The following is a 19,460-nucleotide window of genomic DNA, read 5'->3' on the forward strand; positions in this document are numbered from 1 at the left end:
GGCTGGCCAGTTGTAGAAAGTACAAGATGCCCTTTTAGTAACTCTACGGTATATGAGTTCCAAGGACCTATGTGAGAGACACCATGGAAGAGTATGGAACAGAGCTTGAGGATGTGGAGAGCATTGTAGGGGGCAGAGGTAGGGTGTTTCCTTGTACCGAAAGTAGGTGCAGGGCAGACCTGGGGGAGACTAGTTTGCTGGACCTCCTGTATCTCTCACTCTAGAGTCCACACTCAGGATCTATTAATGGACCATCCCTTATTATTTTTTTTAAATTTTCTTCTAAATGTTTATTTATTTTTTTTTGAGAGAGAGAGACAGAGACAGAGACAGAGAGCAAGTGGGGAAAGGGTAGAGAGAGACAGAGAGACAGAGAGAGAAAGAGAGAGAGAGAGAAGGGAGGGAGACACAGAATCTGAAGCAGGCTCCAGGCTCTCAGCAGTCAGCACAGAGCCCGTCACGGACTTGAACCCACAAACCGTGGGATCATGACCTGAGCTGAAGTCAGACGCTTAACTGACTGAGCCACCCAGGTGCCCGCCGATAGACCATCCCTTATTAAGGCTCTCTTGCTCTTACTTTTTGACCTTATTTGGGTATGCTGCCCTTGAATTAATTTCTGACCTTGTAGAAACTATAGAAGAGGCTGCCTGCCAAGCCAAGGGTTGACTTAGTTTCAAGATCTCTTCATCATTAAGTCATTTAAGAGAAATTTATTGAGCAGCTATTATATGCCCAGTACTGTGCTAAGTATTAGGAAATAGGCAAGAAACACATGATACTTGCCCTCAAGAGATGATAATGTTAATGAGGGTGCCAGATAAGAAAAGAGTATAATACAGAGTGAGAAGACAGATGGAGAGAAGCACCCAGTCTTCCAGGAGAACATTCTAACTCAGACTGGAGGACTCAGGGAAGACTTCTAGCAGGAGGTGACACAAGACATAATTCATGAAGGGCCAAGAGGTGGTAGACAGGTGGGTTCCAGTTCCAGTAATGGCACTCACTTCCTGACTAAGCTTAATCATTTCTAGCTTTTGACTGAAAGTGAGAGATTTGTAACTCTTCCTTTCACTTGAACACTTAGGGCCATTGTAGGGTTATTAACTGGCATAATTTCAATATTGCTATGTCTCAGGAAATAGGGAGACCCAAGGAGAGGAAGAGAGATGAGATGGGGAGTGGCTGGTCAGTGAAGCAGTCAGAACACAAAGCATTTATTGTTTGCCGTCCTGTGAGGGCACAGTTCGTGGTGCCCCCAAAACAATTAAGAGATAGACATTAAAGATTAATGGTTGCAGATCACCATAACAAATATAATAATAATGCAAACATTTGAACTATTGTGAGAATTACTGAAATGTGACACAGAGACACAAAGTGGGCAAATGCTGTTGGAAAAATGACACTGATGGACTCACCAGATACGGTGTTCCATAAACCTTCAATTTGTTAAAAAAAAAAAAAAAACAATGCAGTGTCTGTGAACTTGCAAATAAAGCAAAGGGCAATAAAATGAAGTATGCCTGTATTCTACTTTTTTGATGCTATTGTGAATGGATTTTTTTCTTATTGTCTATGACTATGTCTAAGGTCGATTGAAAGGAAGGTCTCTTAACAGTGCTGGGTCAAAAGGATAAACAAAGGGGCGCCTGGGTGGCTTAGTCGGTTAAGCGTCCGACTTCGGCTCAGGTCATGATCTCATGGTTTGTGGGTTTGAGCCCCGCATCGGGCTCTGTGCTGACAGCCCAGAGCCGGGAGCCTGTTTCGGATTCTGTGTCTCCCTGTCTCTCTGCCCTTCTCCCACTCACGCTCTGTCTCTGTGTCTCAAAAATAAATAAACATTAAAAAAAAAATTTAAAAAAAAAGGATAAACAAAGAAAGGAATCTTGACCCCTATTTCAACATGGTTCATATACCCACAGTAAAAGCTCCTAGAACAACTCTGTCCAAGAGCAGTTTTGTGATGATGCAACTGTTCTCTGTGATGTCCATGCAGGTAACCCCTGGCCATAAGTAGCTCTTAAGCACTTGAAATGGGAGTAATAGAACAGAGATTCTGATTTTTTTTTTAAATTCTACATAATTTAAATTTAAATAGCCACCTGTGGCTAATGGCTATTATATTGGACAGCATAGTTCTAGAAGAAAGCATGGGAGAATATTTTCATGAATTTAGGGTAGGCAATTATTTCTTAGAGATGATATAAAAAACATAATGTAAAATTTTAAAAGTTGATAACTTGAACTTAACTGAAATTTAAAGCTTCCACTCATCAAAAGACACCTTCAAAAATACTTATTTTGGAAGAGAGAGAGAGAGAGAGAGAAAACACCCATGGGATGGGCAGAGAGAGAGGGAGAGAGAGAATCCCAATCAGGATCTGTGGTGTCAGCACAGAGCCTGATATGGGGCTTGATCTCATGAAATGTGAGATCATGACCTGAACTGAAATCAAGAGTTGGATGCTTAACTGACTGAGCCACCCAGGCACCCCTCAAAAGACATCCTAAGAAAATGAAAATGTAAATCACAGATCAAGAGAAAATGTTTACAATGCATTTGACAAACGGCTTGTATTCAAAATATATTATAAAACTGTCACAAATCAATAACAAAAATAACCCAATTTTTAAAATGTGCAAAAGACTCATACAGAAACTTCACAAAAGAAGATAAACCAATAACCAATAAGCACATGCAAAGGTATTCAACATGACTAGACATCAGAGACATGCCCATTAAAATCACAATGAGATGCCATTTCCCTCCCACTAGCATGACTAACATTGAAAAGACCAACAACACCAAATGTCGACAAGGATGGGGAGTAACTGGAACTCTGATACTTTGTGGTGAGGTTGTAAAATGGCACAACTACGTTGGAAAAGTGCAGTTTCTTATCATGTTAAGCACGTGTCTACTCTCTGACCCAGGAATTCTACTCTTAGGTATTTACTCAAGAGCAATAAAAACAAGTATCTACAAAGAGACTAATTAAGAGTGTTCATAGCAGGGTGCCTGGGTGGCTCCATCCTGACCTTCCGACTTCAGCTCAGGTCATAATCTCATAGCTGTGAGTTCAAGCCCCATGTTGGGCTCTGTGCTGACCGCTCGGAGCCTGGAGCCTGCTTTGGGTTCTGTGTCTCCCTCTCTCTCTGCCCCTAACCCACTTGCGCTCTGTCTCTGTCTCTCTCAAAAATAAGTAAACATTAAAAAAAAAAATTAAAAAAAAAAGTGTTCATAGCTCTACTCACAACAGTGCCAAGCTGTCAACAAGCCAGATGTCTTTTTTTTTTTTTTCATTTTTAGAGAGACAGGGTGAGTGGGGGGAGGGGCGGGGAGAGAGGGAGAGAAAGTATCCGAAGCAGGTCCCGTGTCATCAGCACAGAGCCCAATGCGGGGCTCAAACCCATGAACCATGAGATCATGACCTGAGCCGAAACCAGAAGTCAGAAACTTACCCGACTGAGCCACCCAGGTGCCCCAAGCCAGATATCTTTTAACAGGAGAATGAATAAACAAATTGTAACAAACTTATATGATGAAATATCACTAAGCAAGAAGGACAAACTGTTGTTATATGTAACAACATGGATGATTCTCAAAAAACATTATGCTAAGCAAAAGAATCTGGCACAGAAGGTTATATATTATATGAATTTGTATGAATTTTAAAAACAGGCTAAACTAATCTGTGGTGATAAAAATCCACACACTTTACCTACTGGAGGTGGAAATTGACTAGAAATTCAAGAATAAGCAAAGCTTATCCGTAGAGAGATCAAGGCAGTGCTAAAGTAGGTAGAAACTGAATGGAAAGAAACTTTCTAGGAGAAAGGAAACATTGTCTATCTTGGTCACTATCAGAGTTATATGGATGTTTATGTGGGATTTTGCTTTTATGATCTATGAGCTCCAATATGTAAATTTTACCCTATAATGGAATAAATGGAATTGAAGCAATCTGTGTCTGTGATTACATTTTTTCACATATAGGTTCTTTAGTTTACCAGTCAAAGAAAGAAAAGAAGAATAAAGGGATGATCTATTGAGTATTTAACATTTACCAAATTCTAAGAGTACAAAGGTGAACTTTTGCCTTATTCTCAGGGAGGGAGAATCAGACAAATTGCACTGTTATCACACCAAGAGATCATCAGGAGAAAGGTCAGAAGAGCCGGGTGGGGCAGAGAAGGCACCTCCAGGGCCTGACTGTCCACCTCCTGGCTCTGCCATGCAGGAAGACAAAACTCTTTTGGTCTCCTCTTGGCTCAGCAAGGATGATTTTTTTTTAATTATTAATTTATTTTTTTAATTTACATCCAAGTTAGTATATAGGGCAACAATGATTTCAGGAGTAGATTCCTTAATGCCCCTTACCCATTTAGCTCACCCCCCTCCCACAGTCCCTCCAGCAACCCTCTGTTTGTTCTGCATATTTAAGAGTCTCTCTGTTTTGTCCCCCTCCCTGTTTTTATTTCTTTTTGCTTCCCTTCCCTGTGTTCATCTGTTTTGTCTCTTAAAGTCCTCATATGAGTGAAGTCATATGAGTTCTCTGACTGACTAATTTCTCAGCAAGGATGATTAATGGAGCCACTTCTTAATCCTGAGAAAATGTAGCCTGGGTTATAGAAGAGCTGCTGCCCACAGCTGGGTTTCTGGGTCTGCTTTCATACTAGGTAGATGCTCCAGGCAGGCAGAGAAGCCTCAGCTGCTTCTTAGCCCTGGATTTGGAAAGTGACATAAGCCCCAGCATCTTAGTCATGCCGTTTCCAAATGTGTTAAGCCCTTCTTTCCTAGGTGACATTTTATCTTATTTGGTCACAGGTTGCCGGCACACTCATTCCTACTCTCAAACATCTTTTAAACCTGGGTGAAGTGACGATTAGGGGAAGAAAACCACTTACTGAAAGATAAGAAGACCTCTTAAATGTGCATTAAAGCAGAAGTTGTCAGTCCCTCTAAAGTGATTTTTCTCTGAATTCTGAATACGTGACTTGGTGAACATTGTACTCTTGTATAAATCATTGAGCTTCACATCACATTTGCTCAGTAGGCTATGATATTTGTTCACCTGATTTTTTTTTTTTTTTTAATTAAAAAGGATCGGGGTGCCTGGGTGGCTCACTCAGTTAAGCGTCTGACTTTGGCTCAGGTCATGATCTCCCGGTCTGTGAGTTCGCCCCGCGTCAGGCTTTGTGCTGACAGCTGAGAACCTGGAGACTGTTTCAGATTCTGTGTCTCCCCCTCTCTCTGACCCTCCCCCATTCATGCTCTGTCTCAAAAATAAATAAATGTTAAAAAAAATTAAAAAAAAAAAAAAAGGAAAACTCAGGCTTCTGAGAAGAATGCCTTGTCTGATGTCACCCAGGTAATCAGGTTGGAGAGCTGGTATAAAGTCCCTCAGCTGCTGGATTGCAAAGCTTATAGGATAACTGACCTCCAAAATCCAGAGGTCTATATGGAAGTAATATATGGAGTCCATACAGTCAGATTTTCCAGACTGTAAATTGCATCCAGGGACCGACCCCTGGGTGGCTCAGTTGGTTAAACATCTGACTCTTGATTTCAGCTCAGGTCATGATCTCACAGTTTGTGAGTTTGAGCCCTGCATTGGGCTCTGTGCTGACAGTGTGGAGTCTGCTTGGGATTCTCTCTCTCTTCCTCTCTCGCTGCCCCTCTCCCACTTGCTCATGTTCTCTCTCTCAAAATAAATAAAAATAAACTTAAAAAAAAATTGCATCCATGCCCTCTGCCCCATGAGAGCTTGGTCATAAGAACTTTATCCTGAGTTATAGGGTGGGAAGGAAGAGATTTAGAACTAAAATCATGGAGATCACATGCTTGTTAAACAGACTCTAGAATCTAATTTTTGTCAGCTTCTATTCTGGAGTTGAAAATATGCTCAGTCATGATTCTCACCCTTAAAGAATCACTACCTGTGTGTGAGCAACCTTTGTAGAAACCTGGAAAGGATGGTGATTAAAATAGATGGGTGTCAGATTATTCAAAGCTCTAATGGGGTTAATCGACACTTATTTTATTCATTCATTCACTGACTTATTACCATTGAGTTGCTAATTGGTTCCACATTAAGTAAAACAAGGAATTAGGAAAGTGGGTTTTATTCTCACTGCCACTACTAACTGGTTTTGTGACTCAGGGGGGCAATCTGATGGCTCTTTACCTTAGCTCATGTATTTGTGAAATGGGTATCATGATTTCTGCCCTAAGTGACTGAACTGGTCATTTTTGGTTTTTTGTTTTTTTGTTTTTTGTTTTTTTTTCAACGTTTATTTATTTTTGGGACAGAGAGAGACAGAGCATGAACGGGGGAGGGGCAGAGAGAGAGGGAGACACAGAATCGGAAACAGGCTCCAGGCTCCGAGCCATCAGCCCAGAGCCTGACGCGGGGCTCGAACTCACGGACCGCGAGATCGTGACCTGGCTGAAGTCGGACGCTTAACCGACTGCGCCACCCAGGCGCCCCTGCACTGGTCATTTTTGAGAATCAAGTGAAATACATGGACATGAAAGCACTTTGACAAATATGAAACTTACCCTGTAAGATAGCACTGCTGTTCAGGCTGATCTGATGTAGGTCAGGAGTCCTAAACTTGACCATCAGTGGTGATCCCTGGGGATTCTATGAAAACACAGCCCCTACCTCTGGAGATTCTGAAGGTCTTGACCCAGGATTCTGCATTTTTTTTAAATTACATTTCTTTATTTTTGAGAGGCAGAGAGAGACAGAGCATGAGTGGGAGAGGGGCAGAGAGAGAGGGAGACACAGAATCTGAAGCAGGCTCCAGGCTCCGAGCTGTCAGCACAGAGCCCAATGCAGGGCTCCAACTCACGAACTGTGAGATCATGACCTGAGTCAAAGTTGGACGCTCAACCGACTGAGCCACCCAGGTGCCTGCCCTGCAGGATTCTGCATTTTCAGAAGCACTTCAACTAATTCTGATGAAGGTGATCCAAGAGTCCCAGAGAAGCATGGCTGTTTGATCCAGAATATTGGGGGATTCCTCAGCAAGGTGTCTTTTCGGGATGGTCCAGTTGTCTTGGGTTTATTTACATGTTCAGAAGTGATATCTCTCCGTTGTGGTATTTGTCTGTCCTGTACAGAGGCATGTGCTTGAGGCTCAGTGGAAACATGCTGGTCTGCCCAACATGCCCAAACCCACGATTTCTGTAGGTGACCAAGCTGGTATATAAGCACTCTTTTATTTTCCTTCTCTCTACAGCAATGCAGAGTCTTCAGAGAAGAGATTCAGAATGAATAGCTTTGTGTCAGACTTCGGAAGACCGCTGGAGCCAGATAAGGTGTTTTCTCGACAGGGCAATGAGGAATCCAGGTCTCTCTTTCACTGCTACATCAATGAAGTGGAACACTTGGATAGGGCTAAAGCTTGTCACCAGACCACAGCCCTTGACAGCTGTGTTCAACTGCAGGAAGCCATTAGAAGCAACGGGCGGCCAGAGGAGGAGTTGAACAGGCTCATGAAGTTTGACATCCCCAACTTCGTGAACACAGACCAGAACTCCTCCTTTGGGGAGGATGATCTTCTGATTTCAGAACCACCTATTGTTCTAGAAAATAAGCCAGTTTCCCAGACCTCACACAAAGACCTGGATTGAGAAACGTACTCTGTAAAGTGTCTTCCTGGAGATGTTGGATCCGTCTTTGTAAAGCAAGAAATCTCCACTGACCAAAGTTGTTTGTGTGTGTTGGGGGGAGACATGGGAGACAGAGATAGAAAGAAAGACACAGAGAAGAGAGCCCCCTCAGAAAAGAGCTGAAGAAGCTGAGCTTCTGTGCCTTTAAACACAGTTCAGGCTTTTTTGAGAATAAAGTATTTGCATGGTCTCATCTTCCTTGTTGTTGAAAAGTTTGGCTGCACAGAGTGTCAGTGTTCTTGAATGGGGGTTAGCATGCTGCATTCCAGTCTGGCCCTGCCACCACCACGCTCTATTTTTAGCAAGTTGCTTTACCTCTCTGGGCTGCCACATTGTTCGTTGTAACATGAGTTTGAAGTAGATGACTCATCCCAGCTCTAATATTTTGTGAATTTGTGACTTTGCATCCAGAAGAAGCTGGAATGTACATAACGCAGTATAAACCAGGGCACTGCCTCCTATCTCTTGTAGGATGCCCTATGTTGGTACCTTCCACTCAGCCCTTAACTGAGCCCAGCTTTTGTCAGAGGTCCAAGCATCTATGAGGAGGTCAGAAGACACATCTCTCAGTCACCATGGCCAACATTTCTTTGATTGTACTGAAACAGCTCTTCTGAGAACCTCCAGCCACCCATGCTAAAAGCTAGGGCCAGCCCTGCCCCTCTTCTCCCAGAATGAACCAATTCATGGTACCAATTCATGGTACATTGCATGGCACTCTTGTTCCCAGAAATGTAGAGAAGGTTGTCAGCTCAGTGAGAGGAGGTGCCTTTTGTATCTCTGTGTTGGCGTGCGTCTGTCACAAGAAGAGTACTTGCCATGCTATTTATTTGCCAGGTGTGTAGGTGATAGTCATGTGACTCGTGTATGGACTTTGAGCTGAGATGGTGAATGGGTTGTAAATCCCCACCAACAGATATGCAGGGTGGCCTGGTGCAACACAGAGTTAATTTCATGAAAGAATCCAGTCTGCACACTGGTATTGGAAACAACTTGGTTTTGTGCACACAGTTGCTTGCATGGCCAACTGCTAATCTCTGGGTGGCATTTTCATCATGAATTTGTTTACCACCTGTCTTGCTAAAGCTAAAAAATAAATGCATTTGCACAGGAATTTTCTCTGGTTCTTTGTTCTCACACATCCAAATTTTTCATTTCCTTTAAGAATTATTCCATGTTTATAATGCTTCCTAATTTCTGTCATCTCTAGGAGCCCAGTTGGTCTGAGTCATGCACCAGATTTCATTTGGGAGTTATCCCACCAGAAGAAATCCCTTTTCTATAATATCTTTTGAGGAAAATATTATTCTTTAAGACTCTAACATTAAACAGTAGAACAAAGCATGGAACATTTCTTGTAATTAGCACATTTTTGCAAATAGATACTTGCTATTTTCATTAAAGAATGCTGATTTTATTAACTTTTACTAATATGAATATTACTATTCATCACTTAAACAACCAAATATAAACCATAGGCTATTTCTTAAGATTCAAAGCTATTTAAGTGGTATCTTATTTAGAAATAGATTCATTAGAAGAGTGTTACTAGAAGTTGGAAAAATACCTATGACCATACCATCATTCTTATTAACTAAATGTCAAAAACTGTGAAGGGTATAAGATTTTACACCTCCTGCAAGCTATCAACGTAAGCCAGGTCCAGTTTTGTGGATGCTGGCAGAAGACATGAGACTCCTGGCTCAGAGACAAAGAACTTCTTACAACACAGCAGGCAACATGTTCTTCATGGTCATGTTGGATCCTAAATTCATTTCCTGTTGCTACTGTAGCAAAGTACCACAAATTTAGCTTAAAGCAACACACGTTTATTCTGTTATAGTTCTAGAGCACAGAAGTCCAAAATCAGTGTCAGTGGGCTAAAATCAAGGTGTCATCAGAGCCGTATTCCATCTGAAAGCTCTAGAGAAAAATCCACTTCCTTGCCTTTTCCGGCTTTCAGAGGCTACTCACACTCTTTGGCTTAGGACTTTGTATCACTCCATCCTCTGCTCCTACTTTATACCTCTGTCTCTGACCATCCTGCCTCTCTCCTATAAGGACCCATTAGGACCCTTATAATCCAATTGCATTAGATTACCCGTGATAATCTCCCAATTTGAGATTCTTAATTGCATATGCAAAATTCCTTTTGTCATGTAAGGTAACATACTCACAAATTCAAGGATTATGACTTGGACATGTTTTGGGAGGGTGTTAGCCTACAGTCTTCCCTTTGGCCCCAAAGATTCATGAGCACCTCACATGTAAAATATATTCACCTCATCCCAACATCCTCCAAAGTCTCAATTATAAAGCATCAACTCAAAATCCAATTTATAGTCTAAATCTTATTAGCTCAAAAGTCCCAATTTCATCATCATAATTATCTAACTCAGGTATGGGTGAGACCCTGGGTACGATCCATCTTGGGAAAAATTCTGCATCTGTGGCTTGTGAAACTAGAGAACAAGTAATTTGTTCCCAAAATACAATGGTGGGACAAGCACATCAGACCAGTTATAGACATCTGTTCCAAAAGGGAGAAACTGGAAGGAAAAAAGGACTCACCAGTCCTAAGCAATTTTGAAATTCATTTGGGCTAACTCCATTCAGTTGTCCTGGAAATAATCCTCTGTGGCTCATGGCTTTGCCCTCTGGGCCTGCAGCTCTGCCCTTTCAATCATCCTTTCTTTTTCTTAAATGTATTTGTAATGGAGTAGTTTATCAACCTGTTTCCTGCATGTAGAACTTTGGGGGGGGTCTCACAGCCTACTTTCATCTTGTCCTCTCTCTGTCCCTTAAAGCCCAATTTGGCAGTGTTTCTCCATGTGTCACATTCTCAAGAACATTGTGAGACTTCTCACTGTGTCACATGTATTCATTCCATTAGACAAGAGGCACAAATTGCACCACAGAATCATTCCCTCTTGAGGCTGGGGCATGACCTTTTGTAACTCCAAGCTGGTCAGGGGAAGGTGGCTTTTGCTTTGATCAATGACAATTCTCCAGAGAATGGAGAACTAGTGGACCAACACTGCCCCCAAAGCTGGGAATGACAAACGGGCTAGTAAAGGAATCTGGGTGGGACATCGCCAGAACCCTTATAAACAGTAACAGATGACATTTATTGGGTACCAAGCAGCCTCTGTGCTAACTTAATTTTTGTAACCCCACTATGAGAACTCTCAATACAGAGGCTTAAATGATCCTTTTAAATATAAGTTAAGTCTGATTACCTCTCTGCTCAAAACGCTGCAATGGGGGCACGTGGGTGGCTCAGTCGGTTAAGTGTCTGACTCTTGATTTCGGCTCAGGTCATGATCCCGGGGTCATGGGACTGAGCCCTGTGTTGGGCTCCATGCTGAGCATGGAGCCTGCTTGGGATTCTCTCTCTCTTCCTCTCTCTCTGCGCCTTCCCTGCTTGTGCTTGCTCTCTCTCTCTCTCTCTCAAAATAAATAAACATTCAAAACTCTGCAATGGCTTCCAGTGTCGCTCAGCAAAGAAGCTAGAGTCCTTATACTGACCTCAAGGCTTTCCTCCCTCCATCCCCCAGCTGATCTCATCTGTTCTCCCCCCGGCTCACCCTGCTCACCCTGCTCCAGCCCACTGACCTTCCTGCTATTCCTTGAAAACATCAGACATTTGTCTAAGGGCTGTTGCCCTGGCCAGTCTCTCTGTCTGGTACGTTTTTCCTCTAGATGTCCACTTGGCCCACTCTCTCACCTCTTTTAGCTTTTTCCTCAAATGCCCCCTGTTATGGGTCAAATCGTGCCCTCTCCCAACCTGCCAAAATCACACGTTAAAGTCCTATCCCCTAAAGCCCGAGAATGTGACCTTATCTGGAAACAGGGTTGGAGCAGAGGTCACGAGGGTGGGCCCTCATCCAATATGACTTGTGTCCTTATAAAAAGGGAATATTTGGACACAGAGACACGCATAGGATGAAGTCCACGTGAAGAAAAGTCGGGAGAAGATAAGCCAAGGAGAGATGCCTGGAGCAGACTTCCCCTCAACAGCCTTAAGAAGGAAGCAGTCCTGCTGACTGATACATTGATCTCAGACTTTCAGCCTCAGAATTGAGAGACAGCAAATCTCTGGTGTTGACATCACCTCGTTGTAGTGCTTTGTTGGATCCCGAGTAGCAACAGCCCCCTCCTCAATGTTCTTAGTGAGGTTTACGCTGGCCATTCTTTCAAACTGGGCACTGCCTTCCCCTTATTCCTGGCCAGAACCCTATCTCCCTGATCATACTCTGTTTTTCTTTCTCTACTGCACTTATCACCTACCATACTGTACAATTTGCATGATTACGATGTCTGCGGTTTCCTTCGTGTCCCTCTTACTAGAATGTAAGCTCTGCCAGGGCCAGACAGGTGCCTGAAACACAGGAGGCAGCCGATAAAAACTGGCTGGAGGGAGGGATGGACTGTTTCTTATATGTATTTATATTTATTTTACAGGCGGGAGAACTAAGGCTCTGGGAGACTCGGTCTGTTGCTCAGGTGTAGAGTTGCCTGGCGGCACATCAAACTGGGTTCCAAGAAATGGAGAACCTGGTGAAGGCTTCAATGGGTCCCTCGCTGTTGGTTAGTATTTACTTGATTTTTTTTTTCTGTCTCCAATGTTTGACCTCTTTATGTGTTCTTTGTAACTTTCAATCTGTTTTAAATTTTAATTGTGCTTTGTTTCAGGGAAACAATCTGTAAATCTTTTAACTTGCAGGTTTGTTCCCTGATTACTGATGATGCTTGCTTTCTAGCCTCTTATTTTGTGATTTCTATTTACTTTGCTCTGCTTTTCTCTTTTCTTTACACCATGCAGCCGTGCTCAAGAGTATGTGGTCTGGAAATAGTCTGTTTGAGATGGGTTTCATTACTGGCTAACTGTGCCATCTTCGCCAGGGTGCCTAGATACTGTTTCCTCATAAACAAGAAGGGATAACATCCACCTAAAAGTTAGTGAGCAGTAAGTGATAAAACATATAAAGCACTTAAAATAGTGATTGACCTATTCTACATGCTCCATTTTGGCTCATTTGTTTTTATTCTCTCTCTCTTTTTAAAATTTAATTCTAGTGTAGTTTTTATTTTCTTTTTAAACTATTTATCTATTTATTTTTTAAACAACTGTTTGAGAGATTATTCTTGAATTTTAATAAACATACTGGATACTGAAAGTTCAAGTCTGTTGTTTAACTTGTTGAATTTGATGTACCAATTGTTGTATATATTTTGTTTCCATAAGTTCTGTTGGGCTCTTTTAAAACAATCCACCTGTTCTTTTCTCATGAGGTCCTAATATTTTCCATTAAATTTTCTATGATTTATATTTTTAAAGGAGGATTTAGCCATAGTCATTTTATGCTCTCTTTTATTGTTTCATAGTTTAAGAAACTTGTTAATGTTTATTTGAGAGAGAGAGAGAGAGAGAGAGACAGAGCACGAACGGGGAGGGGGGTGGTAGAAAGAGAGCAAGAGACACAGAATCTGAAGCAGGCTCCAGGCTCCAGGCTCTGAGCAGCACAGAGCCTGCAAACCCACCAACTTTGAGATCATGACCTGAGTCGAAGCGGGTCGCTTAACTGACTGAGCCACCCAGGCACCCCGATTGTTTCATAATTTTAGGCTCTGGAATACTAATCATCTTGGGGGGTTTTGGGTTTGCTACTTTTTATAGTCAATTGTTTCCAACTGGTGTGTGTGTGTGTGTGTGTGTGTGTGTAGTTGCATGAGCTTCTTTACAGTGAGCAGTATTTTTTTCTATGATTGTCTCACGCATCCTGGTTTTATAAAAATTTCTCTAAGTGGGGTGCCTGCGTGGCTTAGTTGGTTAAGTTTCTGACTTCAGCTCAGGTCATGATCTCTCTCTGTTCATGGGTTCAAGCCCCGTGTTGGGCTCTGTGCTGACAGCTCAGAGACTGAAGCTTGCTTTGGATTCTATATGCGTCTCTCTCTCTCTCTCTCTAACCCTCCCTGCTCTCTCTCAAAAATAAATAAACATTAAACTTTTTTAATTATTTAAAAAAAAATAAAAAATAAAAATTTCCCTGAGTGATAAATCTGGAATTATGTTATTTTTAAACTTTTGCTTGGGGCTTCCTGCCTCATATATAGTATAAATTTGGATCCCACCTCCACATGAAGTGTGAGCTTGGAGTTTAGATGTTTTTTAAGGGAGGTCTTGTTTTTCTTAGGAACCCTGGTATAACCAATGTCCTCATCCCTTATCTATGTCAGTGTATGGAGTTCCTTGCCTCCCTTTCACTGAAGGGTCTCAGGAAAGCAAGACAGTTTCTATGCCTGGTATGAACCCCTTTTTTCTGAGTGGGTATTTTAACCCACTTGAGGATGCAGATTAAAACCCTGTCCCCAGGGTGCTGTGGCATCAGCTCACAAGCTTACCATTCTGGCTTTAAAAGTTTCCTGTTTATTTTTGTCATCAGAGAATTCTTTTCTTCATGGTTAGCTCTATACTATTTTTGTTGTTTTGTTTTACTCAGTATTACTGAACATTTTCCTTTGTAAAGGGATCCAAATTAATCTCAGTTTCCCGTATTTCAAGAACTAAAAGCTTCCGTTCTGGAATATCAGTTTGATTTTTTTTTTTAATGTTAATTTTTGGGAGAGAGACAGCAAGCAGGGGAGGGGCAGAGAGAGAGAGAGAGAGGGAGACACAGAATCCAAAGCAGGCTCCAGGCTTGGAGAATCGTGAGATCATGACCTAAGCCGAAGTTGGTCGCTTAACTGAGCCACCCAGGCGCCCCTCAGTTTGATTCTTTTAAAAAATACATTTCAGTATATTTCGTAGGTGCAAATCTTTATCCTTTTATCTGTTTTGTCCACCATTTCCTCTAGTTTATCGAACACATTGAAAGTGATTATTTTAAAAGTCTTCATTTGCTAACCCTGATACCTGGACCACTTGTGTTTGCACTTGCTAATGTTTCCTATTCTCGTATTATTAAATCATATAGCCTGGACACTTTGCATGTCTGGAAATTGTTTACTTATTTGGCAGACATTGTGAATGAAATCGATTGATGCTACAAATGATGTCTTCCATGAGAGAAGCTTCCCTACTTCCTGTTAGGCAGGTAGAGTTTGGGGTGATCATCTTGCTCCAGTCAGCCATTGAGGTAGGTCAGTACTCAATTGCTTTTTCAAAAACAACTTTGAGGTATACTTGACAGAATGATTTTTATGTATTTAAAGTGTACTTTTTAATACACTTTGACACCCAAGAAACCATCACCACAACCAAGATAATAAATATGTTTATCACCCACAGAAGTTTTCTCATACCCACTTGTAATCCCTCCCTCCCCACCTCTTCCCCGGGAAACAATTGATCTGCTGTCTGTCACTATACATTGGTTTGTATTTTCAAGATATTTATATGAATGCAATCATGTGCTATCTACTCTTGTTTTGTCTGGCTTCTTACGTAATTATTTTGAGATCACCCATGTTGTATTTTTTTTTATCCATTTACTTGTTGATAGATGTTTGGGTTATTTACAATTTTGGCTATTATAGATAAAACTTCTATGAATATTTGCTTACAAATCTTTATATTGGCATGTGCTTTTATTTTCTTAAGCACCTAGAAGAGGAACATCTGGGTCATATGGCAGATAGATGTTTCTTTTTTTTTTTTTAATTTTTTTTTCAACGTTTATTTATTTTTGGGACAGAGAGAGACAGAGCATGAATGGGGGAGGGGCAGAGAGAGAGGGAGACACAGAATCGGAAACAGGCTCCAGGCTCTGAGCCATCAGCCCAGAGCCCGACGCGGGGCTCAAACTCACGGACCGAGAGATCGTGACCTGGCTGAAGTCGGACACTTAACCGACTGCGCCACCCAGGCGCCCCAATAGATGTTTCTTTTTAAGAAACCGCTGGACATTTTCTAAAATGGTTATATAGTTTTAAATTCCTCACAGTGTATAAATTCTGGTTTGTTTTGCTTTCTTACCAACACTTTGTAAGATCAATCTCTTAAAAATTTAGCCATTCTAATATATGTGTTTAGTCCTATCTCATTATGGTTTTCAATTGCATTTCACTAATAATCAATGCTATTTGGCATCTCTTCATAAGCTTATTTTGCATCTGGATATCTTTGGTAAAGTGTCTTTTCATGTCTTTGGCTCATTGTCTTATTTGGGGTGTTTGTTTTATTACTGACTTTTGAGAGTTCTTTATTTTGGGTATAAATCTTTGATCAGATATATGATCTGCAAATAGTTTCTGTCAGCCTATAGCTTGTCTTTTTGTCTGCTTAATAGAGTCTTCGAAGAGCAGAAGTTGCTTATTATGGTGAAGTTGAATTTATCAATTCTTTTTAAAATAGGTCATATTTTTGGTGTCATGTCAAAGAAATCTTCACCAAACTCAAGGTCATAAATGTTTAATCTTTTTTTCTTTAAGTTTTATAGTTTTAGGTTTTATATTAAAGTCTATGATCCATTTTGAGTTCATCTTTACATATATTGTGATGTATGATCAAAGTTTATTTTTTGCATTAGGAATCTGATTGTTTCAGCACTACTTGTTGAAAAGAACCTTTTGTACTGAGTTGCCTTTGCACCTTTACTGAAAATCAGTTTTCCAGCATGCGTGTACATGTGTTGGCTTATTTCTGGATATTCTATTCTGTTGCATTGTCCTATTTGCCTATATTATGCCAAATCATACTTCTTGACTGCTGTAGCTTCATAGTTAGTGTTATAATCAGATAGTGTAAGTCCCCGACTTTGTTCTTCTTGTTTGAAATTGTTTTGACTATCTGGGGTCCTTTGTGTTTCTGTCTGAATTTTGGAATCAGTTTTTGGAATTTCCTTACATCCTGTTCTGCCAAAATTCCACCCATTTCTTAAGATCCATCCCCAAAGCCACATTTTCCAAAAGAAGCTTTCCAGGTCCCAGGTGAAAGGGATTTCTTCTTTTTCTCCTGTGCTCCATTCACACTCCATATGACACTTAACTGCATTTATTCATACTTGGCTCTGTGTACTTTTCTGATCTTCTTGCCATCTAGTAAACTTCACCGGATCAGGAATCTTGATTTGTTCCCTCTGCTGAAAAAAGAGCTTTAGCCTTTGCAGGTGTGAGCCCTGCATTAAGAGAGATCTGCAAAGATATCTAGCTCATCTCCTGCATATTGTCAAGGAGTCCAACAGATTAAGAATGGTTTATTGTTTGTTATCTCCATGTTCTGTCAGGCCTGATTACTTGTTGCTATTACTGCACTTTCAAAGAATAATAGGATAATCATTGTCCAAATATCAAAACATATTCTAATTGACTTGTGTTGATAATTATGCAGCTGTGTCAATCTATTGTTCACAGAGTCCCTCTTCATTAAACTTTTGGGAGAATGTCATATCTTTAAAGATGGCAATGATATCTTTGTCTACTAGGGCAGGGATACCTTGACTCAGACCTACTAAATTTCCACTGGTCCCCTTCAGCTCTATTCTAGTCCTCAACTGGGGGGAACTTGTAGTAATTCCCCTACCTTCCAAAAGCCTGTTATTCTCAGGAAGATTTTTTCTAGGAGTATAGTCATGTCCTTCTTATGGGAGAGATTTAGCTCAGTGATCTGGCAGTATGGGGATATATTTAGTCTGATTTTATAGAGTCTAAACTGTTCCATACTTATTAGGAACAAATACAACAAGGAAATTGTTTTAGTTTCTAACACATTAGCAGCATAATTATATGAGTAGGGAAATCAGCTATCTTATCATATTCAGGCATCATGTCAATGTGATACTCACCTTGAATAATGGTTTCTCCTGTGAGGAATTTGAGGTTCAAATTCACACTTATGAATGGCTTTTTGGTTTTGTCCCTTAGTCTTTCCATATTCATTACATCTGGTGAGATTATATAAATCCTGTTCATTTGCAAGAGAGCACTAATGTTGCTTAAAGCATCATGTTTCAAAGGCAATTTGTTAGAAGATAGAAATCTCCTTGTTTTTTTCTAAAAATCTGTTAGTGGTTACAGAAAATTTGCCTTAAAACCTTATATATATAGTGACATAAAATTTTTAAAAAATGATTGACTATTAGGTTCCATAAACACTATAGCAGTTATTTACTTCTAAGCCTAGTTCTGTGGCAGCTCTGCAGTGATTCCTTTTTTATTAGAGTCCTTAAGAGGCCTGTGCCATTGCTGCCATTATCATCGTGGAACTGATTCCTCTAGAAGATCCTAGGAAAATAAAGAGATGAACAGGGATGAGTGTATGTGTATGTATACAAGGAGAGCTATAACCAGGCAGTAGATGTAGAATATATGTTCCATTTAGAGAAGAATATGATCGTGAAAATCTGGTGTGGTGAACAAAGGACGTGGTAGGGGGGAGATAGTCAAATGGAAAGGAGGAGGACATAAACAAAGGTGTTAGTATAGACGGCGTGGTTAGAAGATTAGAAGATTGGTTTGAATGAGAGGAGTGTGGTAGGCAGAATAATGCTCTCTGCTGACCTTCCCCAAGGTAGCCACCTGTGAAAAGGTACTCACATGGCAAAAGGGACTTTGCAGGTGTTAAGGATCCTGCAGTGGGGAGATGGGAAGAGCATCTGGATTGTCCAGGTAGAACCAATCTAATCATTTGGGTCCTTAAAAGAGGAGAACCTCTCCCAGCTGGGCCTTCAGTCAGAGGTATGGAAGAATGCTCAGATGCAAGGTTGCTATGAGGATGGAGGGAGGGGCAATGCCAACATATGTAGGTGGAAAAGAAGGAAAGGCAGGACGAAACAGAGAGACATTTTCTCCCAGGGTCTCTGGAAAGAATGCAGCTCTGCTGATACTTTGATTTTATCCCAATGAGAACTGTGTTGGAACTCTGGTCTACAGAATGGTAAGATGATAAATCTGTACTGTTTTAAGCCGTCAGGTTTGTGGTAATTTGTTAAAGCAGTAATAGAAAACTGGTATAGGGAGTATTTGTGTAATAGATTAGAGGTCTGGAATGGAGTGTGGAGAGGAAGGCTGGGTCACACCGAGTAGTGCCTTGAAGGATTAGGGTAAGGATTCTAACATTTACACCTAAAAAGCAACTGGGTCAAGTGGGAAGCCTGTATGCATCAAGCAGAGCTTTAGAAAGAACTGCCTGGCAATGTTGTTTTGCAGGCTATTTGGGGTGTGGAAAGCATAGGGGCAATTTCATCTCTACACTAAAAGGAGTAAAATGGTGACAGGGTTTCAGTGCTGGTGGATGTGGGGGTGGAAAGGGACAGGGAGATACAGGCATTATTTTGAAGAAATTGGCTACAGGTTTGATGACCACATGTCGAGGAGAGTTAGTTGATGTGGACTAAATATGTCCCCTCAAAATTTATACGTTGAAACCCAATCCCCAGTGTGATGGTGGGCCCTTTGTGAGGTAATTAGGATTAGATGAAGTTGTAAGGGCAGAGCCATCATGAATGAGAGTAGTGCTCTTATAAAAAGACCTGGAGAACTTGCTTCTCTATTTTCCACCCTGTGAGGATACAACAAGCAGACAGACCTCTTCAATCCAGGAAGCAAACTGTCATCGCACACCTTGATCTTGGATTTCCCAGCCTCCAGAACTATGAGAAATGAATGTTTGTTGTTGAAGCCACCTAATCTATGGTAATTTGTTCTAGCATCCCGAATTGGCTGACAGTTGAGAATGCCTCAAGGTTTAGAGCTGTCTGGAGAACGTTGAAACCCAGGGGAGTGGGCAGCTGCTTTCAGGAAGAAATATGAGGAGCTGGTTTCAAACAAGTTGACT

General features: G+C 41.1%; 1 protein-coding gene across 1 annotated transcript in view; it reads left to right on the plus strand.

Moving 5' to 3' along the window:
• Positions 1-8,798, plus strand: part of MRAP2 (melanocortin 2 receptor accessory protein 2) — a 31,144-nt gene extending 22,346 nt beyond the window's left edge. The window contains exon 3 of the mRNA XM_032593314.1: positions 7,252-8,798. Within this exon, the coding sequence (XP_032449205.1) occupies positions 7,252-7,645 (394 nt within the window). The 3' untranslated portion in view covers positions 7,646-8,798. The remainder of the gene's footprint in view (positions 1-7,251) is intronic.
• Positions 8,799-19,460: the final 10,662 nt, after the last annotated feature.

This window comes from Lynx canadensis, chromosome B2, assembly GCF_007474595.2.
Source record: "Lynx canadensis isolate LIC74 chromosome B2, mLynCan4.pri.v2, whole genome shotgun sequence".
Lineage (NCBI taxonomy): Eukaryota > Metazoa > Chordata > Mammalia > Carnivora > Felidae > Lynx > Lynx canadensis.